At 42.3% G+C, this 15,788-nt stretch overlaps 1 protein-coding gene and 1 long non-coding RNA gene across 3 annotated transcripts; both read left to right on the top strand.

Moving 5' to 3' along the window:
• The first annotated feature begins 1,518 nt into the window (after window positions 1-1,518).
• On the top strand, window positions 1,519-5,855 carry LOC145651666 (uncharacterized). Its single transcript, XR_014117472.1, has 2 exons — window positions 1,519-1,651; window positions 4,858-5,855. It is a non-coding gene; the product is annotated as an uncharacterized LOC145651666 (long non-coding RNA).
• Window positions 5,856-8,476: 2,621 nt separating this feature from the next.
• Window positions 8,477-15,593, top strand: LOC145651697 (syncytin-2-like). 2 transcript variants are annotated; one of them, XM_081699030.1, is made up of 2 exons: window positions 8,477-9,716; window positions 11,142-15,593. In XM_081699030.1, the coding sequence occupies exon 2, from the start codon at window positions 11,981-11,983 to the stop codon at window positions 13,256-13,258; it is 1,278 nt and encodes a 425-aa protein (XP_081555156.1). In that variant the 5' UTR covers window positions 8,477-9,716; window positions 11,142-11,980; the 3' UTR covers window positions 13,259-15,593. The 2 variants fall into 2 exon arrangements, with proteins under 2 accessions (XP_081555156.1, XP_081555155.1); XM_081699029.1 differs by having other exon boundaries at window positions 10,497-15,593.
• The last annotated feature ends 195 nt before the right edge of the window (window positions 15,594-15,788 follow it).

Raw genomic sequence — 15,788 nt, 5'->3', positions numbered from 1 at the left:
CCACAAGCAGAAAAATTGCTGTAATCTATTTTTTGTAACCCTGGATAATGGGTGGATACATGAGACACATGGAAAGTGTGAAGTGCAGGGATGTGCTACACAAATGTGAAGGCAGCGGGATAGAGACCGTCACATCCTGAAAGGCAACCTCTTTTGTCCGGTTTTCATGTTGTGTATTTGCTGCCTGTATGACCCAGGTTTGAGATTCAGGTACGGTTGCTGCCCTCAGCCTTCGCCACAATAATATTCAGAATAATATTATGTGGTATAACATTAAGTATTATATAATATTATGTATTCTATAATTTTCTTGAGAGCAATTCAAACCAAGCTTGACATGTATCTTCAATGTGCAAACTTATACAAATTTGATGATAGACATCAAATAGCTGATAAGGCCTTTGAGACATAGCTTATGTCTCAAATCATGCACTCACACAATATAGCCACTTTTAGTTCTAGCACTGTGTTCACACTTGAAAATGCCATTTTGTGTGTTTCATAATTACAGCCAGAGTCTGTGCAATAGAGACTATGGGAGCCAGAGTTTGCATGTTAACTTGGAAATTTCAGAAGCAAGGTGTTCACCTGTCTATATTTTTAATACTCAAACCAAATTAAGCTTAGGCTTTGCTAGCTAAATAACACGAAAATGTACTAGCAGGTAATCTAGGTATATATATCAAGCTTCATTAAGGTGTGACTTTGACTACCTTCCTTATGTCAGCAAGCGAGATAAACAAAATGAGCCACTGCCTATGGACTGATTGTACTAGAAAGCTGCACAGGGACAGAATTCTGTCCCCACCCATCTCTGATATCCTCAACACCATCCCCACCCCACCCATTCCTAATATCCACCAAATAAGATGATATGTCTTCTTATGTCATCTTAATCTTAAAAGGTAGAGGTGTAAATTTATAAATATTTATAAATATCTCAGAATGCATTATGGAAAAAGGGTGTAACACCAGCTAGTCCTTTTATTGCCTTGATAGAGCTTTCATTTTGCACCGTTTCGACCGATATGCTAAGGGATGACTTCACAATTCAAATTCATAATATCTGTTTGGTAATTTAATTGGATCCAACTGATTTGAGCTGATGCATGTTTTTGTTGTTGATCTAGACAAGCTCTGTTTTGTGCCTGAATTGTTTTACTGTAATGATGCGCCATTCAATTTTTCAATACTTAAGAATGTGTTTTGTCTCCATTGAGCTGTTGAAATAGTCATGTCAAGATCTGCCCATCTAGCTGTCTGAAATTATATTTCATAGCACGCACAAGAACCGCCTGCTTGTAAGCCACCTTTAATATTTTCCAACACAGACACATAGGACTTGTTTTTCGTACGTTGTTTATGTGATATTGTGAAAACGGAATAGGGTTGTGATCGACTGAGGGAAAGGCGCATGCACAGAACCCGTGTAATTAAGGAGGGGGAAACCCCGTTCGTTATGAGCGCAAGTATTTAATTTAAGTGCGACGAACTGAGCGGTATAAAGATGGTAGAGGCTAAAAGGTGAGTGGACTTTGGAAAGTTTTCTAGTAGGTGCGAACAGACAACAGAAAATGGCAGAATTGCAGCGGAGTAGGTTGCGTTCTGAATGAAAGGAGAGCGGTGGGAAAAGTAAAAACATTTTAAGTCGGTAAGCGCAATTTCGGTAAATATGGAATATGGCGTAAGGTGATATTTAAAGATGTTTTTAATGTTGGTTTTCTGCCTCGTTTATGATGTGGAATAATCTGTGTTGTATCTTGTGTGCAGGGGGTTGAGTCACGTTTTTGATCCTTCTAGGAGTGTTTACTTTGAGTCTTGTTTTTGGTTTTTGTGATGTGGGGTTTTATTAGGTGTGGTGTGGAAATATGAGTTATCAGACTGTACTGACGAAGTGATTTTTACAGATGTATGATGGTAACCACGTTAAATGTTAGTGACGCTCTTTTGTGCCTGAACTCAGAACCAGTTTTTCCACTGTGTTTTGAGTTTTATGGTGTTTAGACTATATTAATAAACTTGTTTGCCCTGGTACTGGTGGTGTTGCTTTTTAAAGCAGGTCCAATGCGGTACCTGTTGCACTGTTTAACTTACCATCAACTCCGATTATCCTACCCGCTATCGCAAGCAGTAGAGATTCTACAGTCTGTTTGGCCCCTAGGCAAAAATCACGAGGCTCTTTAGGGGATCCAGGTCTCGGTGTCATTGCAAACCTTGCACATTGCCACTGCTGTCGTTTAAAGTTTGTCAACTGGTCATTGGCCTGGGGGCCCCAAGCATTTGCGGAACTTCTGGTCGCTAGCAAGCTTCTTTCATGGTGCTAGCATAATACCAATGTCTGCAGACCTGGTGCTCTTGATGCTCTCGTTAGAATCTTCACTGCTTAGAGTAGTCCGCTTTCTATTTTCAGATATCTGTAATGTAAGTCTGTTCTCAGTAAATGTTAAAACCGCTTGCCACGTGTAACGGTCAATAATTTGTGTACTGTACCTTTTAAATTGCGTTTACGTAGAATGCGTGTGCATGTATACCACGCAGAAGATGGTTTTGTTTGTTTTTTTGTGCTTTACACGACAAAGCCTACTGGACCTAGCTCTTTTGTCCTCCCAAGTAACGTATCAAAGAGCTTTGGACGTTTTCTACAGTTCATGTATAAACGTTCTACAAGATTACAAAAGCGGGCCTATATCACGCAGTGAATAAACAGGCAAGATTCGCATCTCCTCCACGTGCTTCACGGGTCTCTCTTCTAGTTCCGAAACACTGTGAAACCGAGTAACTGATAACTGTAGTAATCGTAAATATAGTTTTATTGTTATATTGGTAAGGCTTATACTGAATGAACAGCTGGCCTGTCCATGCTCTGCATTCTTGCATATTTACTGTTGCTATTTTCTACAGAACGCTGCCTTAAAGAACACTGATTAAAAATCCTATTTAACGTGACTTAATACCTAGTCTTAAGTATTGATACCTAGTTGGGTTGGACAGCTAGCTACATTCAGAGTATGTTACTAATTTACAGAATAGGCATGTTTTTGTTCGTTTGACGGTTCAGCAGGTCTGCTAATTACTGTCTTATCTGAAGTGTTTTTACATGCATACAAAATATTATTTGAACTCAATAACACTCTATGTAGCTAGGTATATAGACAGCTGTAGTATCTCATAAGGTTGAACTGGATTGTAAACTAGTAACACTGAATACAGCTAGCTAATGATGGCCTAGTTATTTACTGGCAGGGTCAGCTTTATACTTGTGTTAAATGGGCTCTTGTTTCATCAACGTTCTTCAAGTCTGCATTGTTTACAACCTAACGGTAGCAATAAACACGAGTGCGAAGCACGAATCGGCCAGTTCATTCTGTACCATAATACCAATGACACAACCTTTTGGTAATCATTTTGAAAAGTGTTCTGAATTTGTGTAGCATTCAGGAATTTGCAGTGTCTTTGAAATGTAGCGCATCAGCCATTTTGATAAATGTGTAGTTGCAGCACGATACGCCTTCCCGGCCATAGGATAAAACCGCTTGTCTCATGCGTCATAACGTAAGTGGACATAGCCAGAAAATGCTTCTCATTCTAAAGCAAATTATTCAGTAAAAATAGACACGGTCTCCTGGTGTCAATTTTATTTTCAATATAGAATGTAAAAAATGTATAATGAACGGTTTCTACAGGTTAACGGCCGCCAGCACCATGTGGAAACCTGGATTTACAATTCACGTTCAAAATCCACCCTCCCCGACTGCTCAAACAACCGCTTGAAATTGGCAAGTGACTGATAAGCTCACTGTGCTGTACTCTGTGCCGAAGTTGTGAAGCAATGCATTATCGGGCGCTTTCAATATGGCAATCAACTCAACCACGTCTTTTTAAATATCAAATAGCTTGTTTATCACAAAGAAAAAATACTGGGCTAAATATTAATTTAATGGGAACATGCCAAACGCACGGAACACATTTGCTGTAAATATCGCGACTGGGTGTATAACTTGAAATTTTAGTTTCACATTCTGCTACATGAGTGTGCGTGGGGAAACCTTTCAGCAATTTGGCACTATTTCTCTGTCCAAAACTTGGTTGGGTATAATTTGAAATATTAGTTTGGCATGTGCTGCTGTGAGTGTGTGTGGGGACAGAATATTCGTCCAAAACCACTCAGTTATGTCTTAGTTTGCCATGTGCTGCTTCCATGGGAATTAAGAGGTTAAGTAACAGTTGGGTGCTGCTAATCAAATGCCGTTAATTGATCATCAGGGACTGATCACATCTATAAAAGCTGAAGTTTTGTCAATTTGCTGGTGTGGACCTTGAAGCTGTGTTAACATAATAGCAAGGAGGAATGACACTGGTAATCTTAGAGAAACAGTTGTTTCTGCCCATCAATCTAGTGAGATTTATAAGGACATCCCAGTGAGTGGACATCCCAGCATGTTTGGACCAAGGTCAGACCATGCACTGCTAAGAAACTTTAAAAAAAAAAAAATAATAAAAATAAAAAATAAAAAGCCATGTTTCAAACTCTACAGGCCTCATTTAGCATCTTAATGTTCAGGTTCATGACAGTACAGTTAAAGACTGAACAAGTATGCCTTGTTTGGAAGGATTGACAGGACAAAGCCTCTGTTTCCTAAAAGAACATGGCAGTTTTGCTTAAGTTTGCAAAATTTGCCTCTAAACAAACCAGACTTAGAACAATGTCCTTTGGACATATGAGCTTAAAGTGGTGGTGTTCAGCCATAATTCACAGGGTGACATTTGGTGAAGGCCAAATGCAGCATATCAGTAAAAATACCTCATACTGTCAAGCATGGTAGTAGGGGGTGATAATGATATGGGCTTGTTTTGCAGCCACAGAATCTGGGCACCATGCAGTCATTGAGTCAACTTTGAACAACTGTAGAAGTCCAGACCTCAATGAGCTGAAGCAACATTGTAAAGAAGAATGGGCCAAAATTCCTCAAGAACAATGCAAGTCTGATGGTCATACAGAAAATGATTAGTTTATTACAGCTAAAGGTGGCTCTATAAGCTATTTATTCATGGGGTGTATTTTGATGTTTCACACAAGGCTTCTCCATTTTTGGCTTCATTTTTGTTAAAATGACATTGTGGAATGTGTTCATCTGAGGTTGTATTTATTTAATTTTGAAATCTGTTAAGGACCAGATTTTTGTGTAGGACCCTTTTATGTAAAACCATAGATATCAACAAGATGTACTTTTTGACATGACTGTTTGTAAATATGTTAACATGAGATGCTATCTTATTCCAGAATTTATGGAATCATTGTTTGCCCTAACACACTTCACTTCCTTGCACTTTTCTATATGAAAACCTGTCTCTTTGGCTGCCATCTGTCCAAAGCCCTGGGCAGTTACTTCCAGTCATACAAGTCCTTGTTTATTTATACTGTGATGGAAAATATTATTCGATCATGTATTATTGTGTGATTCATATGTAATGATTCATATATAATCATGTTAATCCTTTTATTATATAATCCTCTATGAATAGTTTAGTCTGCACACTCTGTCTCTGTATATTGTGTTAACAAAACGACTGTTGAAATGTTGCTTCGGGACCTGCAGGTGTCGTAAAGAGGGATTAGGCTTTTCTTGTCTTGCAAATGGTGTCTGTCCTTTGGAGTGCTCTGGTACTGCAGGAATGTTCATCGCCATAAGGAGCAGGGAATGGGTAAACAGGGATACAGAGCATCCCTCTTTGGGGGTGAAGTTTAGGTATAAGGAGCAGAGCCAGTCTACCCCTTTAGAGCTTTTGCTTCAGAGCATTAGTTCTCACATAGCTGTGTTTTGTCTATTTTCTTTATTAAATTACTCTTTTAATCACGTCTGACTTGCTGTTTATTCAGATTTCCACCACAATACTTAAATGGAAAAACCTATAAACTACTTCTGAAACTGATATCCAAAACATTTAGAAAGTTTGAAATCGCTGCTAAGTTTTAAAAATATGGCAAATTGCAGTTCAGATGGCGGGCATAGCCTATACACTCAGTCTGAACTGAACCCTAGTCTGTTGGCAACTAGCTGGCTACTCAGTAACTTAGGTTAATGTGGTTGCTGAACTCCTTGCAGGTGAGTCACTTATTTCATTTGTTTTCACTGTGTTCAATCTGTAAGTCATGTGTGTTCCATGAGGTACAAGTTAATTGGAGCGTTTACTCACATGCTGGCTGTGAGCTAGGTTAGCTGTCTTAGCCTAGCTGTGTTTTATAGTTAATATGAAATAAATAAATGTGTTAAACTTGCACCTGTCTTGAGTCAGGAAGGACACTTAGATGCGTGCTTTATTCTCAGCATAAGCAGGAGTGTACAATCTGTAATGAGTACGATAACCACAATATATATCTTAACTTGTAGTTTCGTCGCCTTGCAGCGTCTACCCACATGAAACAGGCTAATATTCATGAAAACTAGCATTCACTGAAAGTGTCCATATACAACTGTAACTGTGTTTTTATTAATCTTCCATTTGATAAGTTATTGTCGCTTCAATTTCTTGTTACGTCATTATTTAATTGTTACTGAACTCTGCAAAGGAAGTAGTACTTAGTCACAGTAGTGTATAATCTGTTTTGCGAGTATGCCAGAATTCTTTAATTTTGACAGACCTGCATAAACTGAAGCAAGGGAGGTGGCTCCAAACTCATTTATCATAACCATTTTTACCCAGTTACATACACCACTCTGAAAATCTACTAAAAGGTGGAACCAAGTTAAAAACATCAAAACAAGCAAACAAAAATCTTTCAATAAGTTGACCGAGAGCAATGATACATAAGTATGTCAATATCAGACATTCTTCCACAAGAAGTGCTTAGGAACAGAATGGTGCAAGAGCCCATACATAATACAGACAAAAATAGATGCCATCTACACCTAACATGTTATTACATATCATTGCTCACACTGTCTATATAACTCCTAGCAACCCAAATAAGCAAGGCAATTGCTTTGCCTTCCATATCCTAAACAATACTCAAGGACTCATCTGAAAAAAAGACTCTTGACTCAGTATCTTGTCTGGGGCAAACTTCCTAACACTGTGGCTGCAGTGAAATGTTCTGCTTACGTCTCATTGTGCCAACCTTGTCGGGCACAAAATGACATTTTCTTGTGGAAATTTACTTTGCTTTGCTTTGGACTTGGGAGGAGAATCAGTCCACGAGCGAGCGGAGCATAAGATACGTTAACGGGACTAAATTACAGCAGCACATGCATTGAGAGAGTAACAAAATGGGATCCCAAAATACTAAATTAATGCAATATGACCCGTCCGAGTGGAACCAGCCCTTACGTGATGACATGCGAAAGGATTATAGGGAGAGTGCACTAAAGTGGTTGCCCATATGGGTAGATTGTTATGGGTTCCCTCAGAATGGGAGCTTGAGTGTGAAACTGCTTAATAATATACTTGGACGTATGGAAAACCGACCAGGGGATTCTGGTCAGCGTAAGGTATGGGATAGACACCATGGGAATATTATAGCAAGTCTTAAAATGTGGATAAGGGGGGGGGGGGACCACATACTGGTCTCTTAGATGAAGCCCACGCCATAGAACGAAGGCATCATCCTCAGAGCACTTAACCAGGAAATGGATGCTGACACCTCGTTCGGACTCAGCAGACTGGTTGAAGACTATGCCAGACATCATGAAGCTCAAATTCAAAGAACAGAGCAGACAACATGGATCAAGCCATGCTCAACAAGTGGCTCCCGGGGGAGAGGCCGAGGAAGGGAGCAAGATGCTCCAGGAGGAGACATGTCATGGAGAAATCGATGTTACAACTGTGGAAAAGGACATTTTTTCAGAGACTGTCCAGACCCAGATGGCCAAGCCACGAGAAACAATCTGGAAGAGGTGGACTGAGGGGCGGAGGAGAGGCGGGACGGCTGTGAGGGACCACCAACCCCATCAGAAAAGGGAAGTGCCAGATTTTTATTCTATGTATTCTTAGCAATTAAGTAAGGGACCCCTAGCATTATCTCAAGTTATCTGAACTGTTAACGACAAACAATGGAGGTTTTTAGTAGATAGCAGTGCCACGCACTCAGTAATTCAAGCAAAGGGAATGAATGTACTAATTACTAATAGAATGGTGGCTATAAGGGGTGTGAGTGGAAAGGTGGTGCATGAAAATGTCTGCACCTCTCCAATGTCAGGTGGGGGAACGAGAGTTTGGACATGGGTTTCTTATTTCCTCTGTGTGCCCAATCAACCTGCTGGCTCGAGATTTGATGTGCAAATTGAGTTGCACTTTAGTAAGATCCCCAAAGGGAGCTACCTTTGCAGAAGGCGAAGCCAGTGCACAGGCGAAGCCAGTGCACAGGCGAAGACGAAGCCAGTGCACAGATGGTGCAGCAGGGAGAGGGGGAGCCGGGATATATCTACAAGTGGGGGTTGCAAGGTGGGTCAGGGAAAATAACCGAACACATGATCGAAACTGCCAGAAGGACAACTAAGGGTAAGATTTAACTGTATGAATGCTGAATGTTTGCATGTGACTGCATATGTTTCCGATGGTCCAGATAAGCAGTACACAGAAGCTTTTTTCCGCCATGAAAACCTAGAAACCATTAGAACTAAATATTTGTATTGGGATGATGATTTTGTAGCTGCGCAAGCTGAACTGTCCGATGAACAGAAACGGTGGTATGATGTTGAGTACTCCATCCCCCATGTCTCACTAGGAAGAAATAATCCTTTTAGACAATGGTGGGAGGTGGGACCGTGGATAAGACGACTGAGTCATCTCCATAGATGGGAACCCACTGAAAAACCCACTATTTATTATAATGCAGGAGTAGATGCATTCCGAATGACTCTGCCGTATGTAATTACGGCTAACAGAACTGTAGAGCTTACCTCACCTCATCAGAGTGCACCCTTGACTAACTTTGTAGCATCGGAATCTGAGCATGATAATTGAGTGAGGTACCAGATATCTTATGGGCTAAAGGGAAAAACGATGTGGGATTAATCAAAAGTTGTGAGCCAGTGCAGATTACGCTAAAGGGCGCATACAGACCGAAACAACCCCAATACCCGTTGAAAAAGGAGGCTATAGAAGGTATTAGGCCAGTATTCCAATCCCTTTGAGATGCCGGTATAATACCATGCCCATCCTCGCATGTCTGTACCCCCATATTTCCTGTGAAGAAACCAGGGCGTGATGAGTGGAGATTTGTACAAGGCTTACAAGCAGTAAATGCAGCAGTACAAGCAAGGGCGCCTGAAGTGCCAAATCCGCACACTATATTATCACAAATACCACATAACAGTCGATGGTTCACCATTGTGGACCTGGCGAATGCTTTTTTTTAAGTGTACCGGTACATCCAGATAGCCAGTATTAGTTTGCTTTTTCCTTTGAAGAAAAACCCTACACATTTACGCGCCTCTGTCAGGGCTATTGTGAATCACCAACCATTTATAATGCAGCATTAAGACAAAGCTGCAGCATTAATGCAGCATTAAGACAAAGCTGCTGCAGACACGGTGGCACAAGGGCTACCAGCTTGCCTCGGAGCAATAGCAGCTGCCGAAAAGGCCATACTAGCCTCAAGAGATATAGTTAATCTTGCCTAACATAAATATTAAAAGGGTACAACACTGAACCCAGCTACACTCCTTCCTACGGAGGAGGATGGAGACCCACATGACTGCACAGCAGTCTTAGCTGAGGTATGTATGCCGTGGGTTGATCTTTTTAAGGAAGCCATAAGTAACCCAGACCTATGCCTCTATGTGGATGGGTCAGCAAGCAGGGACAACACCGGGGTCAATAGGGCAGCATACGCTGTAGTAACAGATCATGAAATACTCAAAACAGAAGTGTTACTGTCTTCCTATTCAGCGCAAGCTGCAGAACTACTAGCACCAACGGAAGCATGCAAACTAGCTGCAGACAAAACTGTTATTTACACTGATTCCAGATATGCTTGGGGGTTGTTCATGATTTTGGAGCCATATGGAAGCATAGGCGATTCCCAACAAGCTCAGATAAATATATTAAACATCACCATCTTGTAAACACACTGCTAGAAGCCATTTTGCTGCCAAAAACAATCGCAGTTGTGAAATGTGCAGCTCACAGAACCACAGAAGACCAAATTAACAAGGGGAATAATTTCGCAGACAAGGTAGCAAAGGCAACCGCAACTAAAACTGCTGTGCGAGCAGTGTAGGAAACAACTGCTACCCCGCAAGCCACATTACGAGAACTTCAGTCAGGGGTCACTGCCACTGAACGCACCAAGTGGAGGCGACTAGACTGCACAGTGTGCGATGGTGTTTGGACAAACACACCCACGGGCAAACCTTGCCTACCCAAATCATATATGCAGGGCCTGATTAGAATTGCTCATGGCGTAGCCACATGAGCGATGGAAGAGTCGTAGACAGCATATCAAAGTATTGGTTTGCACCAGAAATCACAACACTTTCCCAAAATGTCTGTTCCAGCTGTCTTGTTTGTGCGCAGCACTCCCCAAAGGGAACCACCATGCAGACCCCAGTGCCGGGACACCCGCCAGCAACCGAACCGTTTCGACATTGGCAGGTTGACTTTGTTGAATTAACTCATGCAGAGGGTAAGAAGTACCTGCTGGTGTGTGTATGTTCAGCAAGTGGGTAGAAGCGTTTCTCACAACCAAGCAAGACCCACAAACGGTAGCTAAGATGTTCCTAAGGGAAATCATTCCTAGGTGGGGCCTACCAAAGCGCATCTCAAGTGACAACGGCACACCGTTTGTACACCAAGGCCTTATAGAACTAACCAAACATCTAGGTATTGACATGAAGAAACATTGCAGCTACCACCCCGCTAGCGCAGGGGCGGTGGAGCGGGCTAACGGTACTCTGAAAGCGGGATTAGCTAAAATGTGTCAACAGACAGGACTTAACTGGGTCCAGTGTTTACCATTGGTCCTGTGGCAGATGCGGACCACACGCCAAAAGTGCACGATGCTCAGTGCCTTTGAGACGGTTTTCAGCAGACCACCCAACACAGGTGTAGGGCCTTCACTGACGGATAGCGTACTCCTAACTGATTCCATGGTGCAGTACTGTATGTCATTGCACCGTGCCCTGTCTATTGCATCCAAACAGGTGCAAGCTGTCTTGTCGAGCCCCGCAGACAAGCACCTGCATGACATCGCTCCAGGCGACTGGGTATTGGTGAAAGATCTCAAGACGAAAGCGGTGGAACCAAGCACGGTGGACAGGACCACACCAAGTCCTGCTAACAACCCACACTGCTGTCAAAATAGGACGAGGAACCTGGGTACACCACACACATTGTAAAAAGGCTCTGACACCAGCCCCAACTCCAAGCAGCAGCACCCCAACAGACTAGGTCGGAACTGTGTTAAGTAGGGTGTTGAAGGCAAGGCCTACCCTTTCGACACTTGGAACCGTCAAGAAACCTATAAGATGGGTGTGTCAGTGCTTGTGATGCTTGGGGTCTGGCATAGTATCCACTTGAGTACATCCGAACGTATAACCTGGGACACCTCGTCCTTCGGTTATTGGACCAGGCTAAGTAACAGCTATTTTAGTACCACTAACAAGGAACGAATTCCTTGGTATCGAGCCTTCAATAAGCCAGTGCAGCAGACAATTACAGGTCACCTGAGAGAGGACACGACAAAGCAGTGTCACGTTATCAGGGTTCCGTCAGATTCTTATGATTATTCTGCAAATAGAAAATATGTATGGGACATCAGAACTGATAGCGAAGTTAAGCAATCAGCCAATCTAACCACTGCCAATGCGCCTGGGGATGGCAATGCCATTCAGATAACGTTACGAGGAAACTGGAATATGACTAACCCCAACGGTAGCTATCTGTGCTGTGGGTGGGTGCTGACATTTGTGCGCCACCGACACTCGTAGCACTGCCACATAGAGTAGATCACATTCAGCTAACACGTAGACTGCATGTTGATATGGACGATGAGTCTCACAACTTGTTGGGAGCATTGTTACCATTCCAGGGCCCCAACACCACTGAGGCAGAATGCTTAGCAGCTAAATGCCAAAATAATACAGCATGTATGTCAGCCATCGTACATGCCAAGCATATTGAGCAAGATTGTTTGGTGTGCCAGCACACCAGCATCCCATGGACTGTAATTCCTTTGAAAAAGGCAGATGTAGGAGCAGTGAACATGACACTCTCTATGTTCCAGGTGATTAACCAGACCTCACACTGTTCCAGCCCCACTGACCCTGCACCACCAAAAATGATGCTGCATGTGGCAGCTGAAAAGGGTGAGAGATGTGCATGTCAGATGAAGCAGCAGGTATCCGTAGGCTGGTCCAGGTGTGTAGACTATGTGCAGGTGCACAGCAATAGCACTTGCAGTAACTCGAACGGCAGCTCCTTGTGGAACTGCTCCATGACAACCCCGCAGGGACATCGGAATGTGATGTGGGTCTGTGGTTTGGTAGCCTACGGTGAATTACCGCATAATTGGACTGGTTGTTATCCAGCTGTAGTGCGCCCAAGGACGCAGGTGTATACACTTCCCCATGCCAAGCAGCACAGGGTGAGGAGAGACACAACCAGCACAGACTATTGTGGTAGAATTCTGAGGGACCCATGGACCACTCCGGGTGAAACCATTGGTTGGTCCCTTTTCCTGGGCGGTGGTGCAGTAGCAGCCCTACAAAGGATCAATGGCTTAGCTTATCAGTTACTGCAAGTAGTTAACGGCACCTCAGCAGCTATAGGTGCCTTAAAGCTAGAACAACAAGCGATAAGGGCAGCAGTGCTACCGCATAGAATGGTATTAGATCTCTTAACCATGAAGGAAGGTGGAGTGTGCAAAATGATCAACACTTCTTGCTGTTTTTACATTCCAGATCTTCGCGCTAATATTACTGATTATATAAATCCTATGCGATCTGCCATCACTCCGCCGCCTGCAGTTCCAGGTGGATTCTGGGACTGGCTGACGGCCTGGTTGGGCACTTGGGCAGCGAACCTTGTGGCTGTAGCGTTGCCCATTCTACTACCCATTCTTCTTCTGCGTTTACCTCCTTTTTTGTCACTGTGTGTTAGATGTCTCTCTAGTGTGTTCACCATACCGGCTCTCAGCGACCTTGCCGCTGACCGACCCCATGTCTGCAAGGACGTTCCGCCCCCCGAGACGGGCGGTGTTGGTGGCCCGCTCGAGGACATCGTAGTGCTCTTCTCTGAAGAAATGTGTGATAGTGTGTGATATAGAATTAAAGGGGGAAATGTTGTGGGAATTTACTTTGCTTCATTTTACTTTGTGTTTCTATAGTCACAGCATAACAGTCCGTAGATAGGCGTGAGAGGCAGGGACATCAGCGGCTCACGTGCTGTTACACCCATAGAGATAGAAGAAGACTATTCTAACCGTAGAGATAGAAGACGCCACCTGCGCTCAGGCTAACCAAAACATAAAGTTCAGATACTTTGTAGGAGCTGTTTTTTCTTTTTTCTTTCTTTTCCTCTGTGTTTAAGGGGAGGGGGACTTGTACTGTGAGTGAGTTCTTTTTCTCTGTTATACAGAGGACAGAACTCAAACTTTTTACTACTCAATGCATAAGGCTGTCTGTGTTTGTGCTCTCATTTTTTCACCACACATTTCCACCTTTCAGTACAGGAAACGAGAGAAGGAAATGCGATCATTGTGCCGATGGCAGTCATCATACCCAATGCTTCCAGGTTTGGGCATCATTCACCAGTAGCCATCAATTTGTCATAGTAATGTTAGGCAAAATTTTGAGCAAACCGACACCCTTGGATGAGAAGTAACCCCACACATAAATGGTCTCAAAATGCCTCACTGTTGGCATGACCGAGAAAATAACTTTACTGCAGTCCAATCCCTATACATCCTGCAGGCAGAATGTTATTCTGTCCTTGATGTTTTTCTTGGAGAGAAGTGGCTTCTTTGCTGCCCTTCTTGACACCAAGCCATCCTCCAAAAGCCTTTGCCTCACTGTGCGTGCAGATGTACTCACATGTGCCTTCTGCTATTCCTGAATAAGCTCTCATCCACAGGAAAAGGTTTGCTCAAAATTTTGCCTACAAACACTGGCATGAACAAGGAATGGTATCAAAACATCCTCCAAGAACTTCTCCCAGCAGTCCAGAGGCAAATTTTGATTTGACATTGCTTTTTCCAGCATGATGGAGCACCATGTCACAAGGCAAAAGTGATAACCAAGTGGCTTGGTGAACAAAATTAAAATTTTGGGTCCATGGCCAGGAAACTCCCCAGATCTCAATCCCATTGAGAACTATGATCAACTCCAAGCACTGATTAGGCAAGAATGGGTTACCATCAGTCAAGACTTTGCCCAGAAGCTGATATCCAGTATGCCAATATGAATTGCAGAAGCCTTAAAAAAAAAAGGGTCAACACTATAAATATTAAGTTTTTGCTTAAACTTGATGTATTTGTCAATAAAAAGTTTGTTTTTTTATTTAAAAAAAACAATAACATGTTTATAATTGGACTTCACTGGACCATATAAACATCTGACAAAAAAAAACTGAGGCAATAAACTTTGTGCGAACCAAAATTTGTGTCTCAAACTTTGGCCACGACTGTATGTTACAGGTGCCAAAGTAATTCAAACGAATTACTACAGCTTGAACATAGTTTACACAATTTATGTTACTGAAATTTGTGAGGTTAGAGCTGAACTTAAAGAGCATAACACTCTAGTTCAAACCACTAAAGATGGAAAACTGACAGTAAGATGTTTCACAAACTAGATAAAGGTGCTGTGGATAGTGTATTGAAGTAATGCAGCATTTTCTTGACCCAGATTACAGTTACTGCCCTGATATAAATTCTCCAGTAGGGCAAACTGCTATTAACTAGGCATGTGTGTGTTACTGGATATGATGCCTTTGGTACAAATTCTATTGGACTTTCTTGGGATTTATTCATCCTGCATGTTTCCACAGTTTAAATCTCATTCATTTAGATTTTCTGTATACTTAGATTTGGTACATTTTACTGTATTTTGGCAGGCACTAACCTACTGCCTTATATCCTACCATTTGTCCTAGGCAATATAACAGTGCTCAGCACATTTTGTGCTGTGGGCTTAATTTACATCACGTTCCATTATGCTAATTTGTACCATACTTGTGTAGAGGTTATGAAATAAAATAAAAAAACAAAACAAAAATGACGTTCACCCATCATATGTACGAACTGCAGCATATCATCAACAATATGAGCAACTTGGCATGAACAGACTGCATTGTCTAAACTATTTTGGAATAGCTTTTAATGGTGGCGTATCATTTGAAATTCACATATACAAGATTAGGTCTAAATTATAAATTACTGCAATGTTTCTAGGCAACTACCCTGCCGTCTCTTTAAGGAAGCTTCATCTATGAATGCAGTAGCCACAGCCTGCAAATTGTTTTTGCTGTAGCTCATCATTGACTAAAGTCTCACTTGACACATATGGCCTGACACACAAGCATCTTACTGAGCTCTTGAAGCATTACAGCGCATCCTGTCCACCTCAGTGCTGACAGAAGACCCGCCCACCCTTTAGCTCCAAAATGCTAGATGTTTCTCAGAGAAATATAAATCTCCCTATAAGCAGTTTTAAATATAAATTAAAAATGTACTTAAGTGGCCCTTTAGCTAATTTGTTGGGTTTTTTATATGTTGAACTGACAAACCCTTCTTGTCTTGGGGGCAGTGACACATGGCAGCCCTTCTTGGACTCTAGCCAATGAAATCACAA

Source organism: Electrophorus electricus, chromosome 16 (assembly GCF_041902795.1).
Source record: "Electrophorus electricus isolate QZ-2024a chromosome 16, ASM4190279v1, whole genome shotgun sequence".
Classification (NCBI taxonomy): domain Eukaryota; kingdom Metazoa; phylum Chordata; class Actinopteri; order Gymnotiformes; family Gymnotidae; genus Electrophorus; species Electrophorus electricus.
The sequence above is the reverse complement of the archived record's forward strand: the minus strand, read 5'-3'. Positions and strand labels throughout refer to the sequence as shown.

Excerpts from the sequence above, each read along its gene's own strand:
- LOC145651697 (XM_081699030.1), top strand. The coding sequence starts at position 11,981 with ATGGACGATGAGTCTCACAACTTGTTGGGAGCATTGTTACCATTCCAG.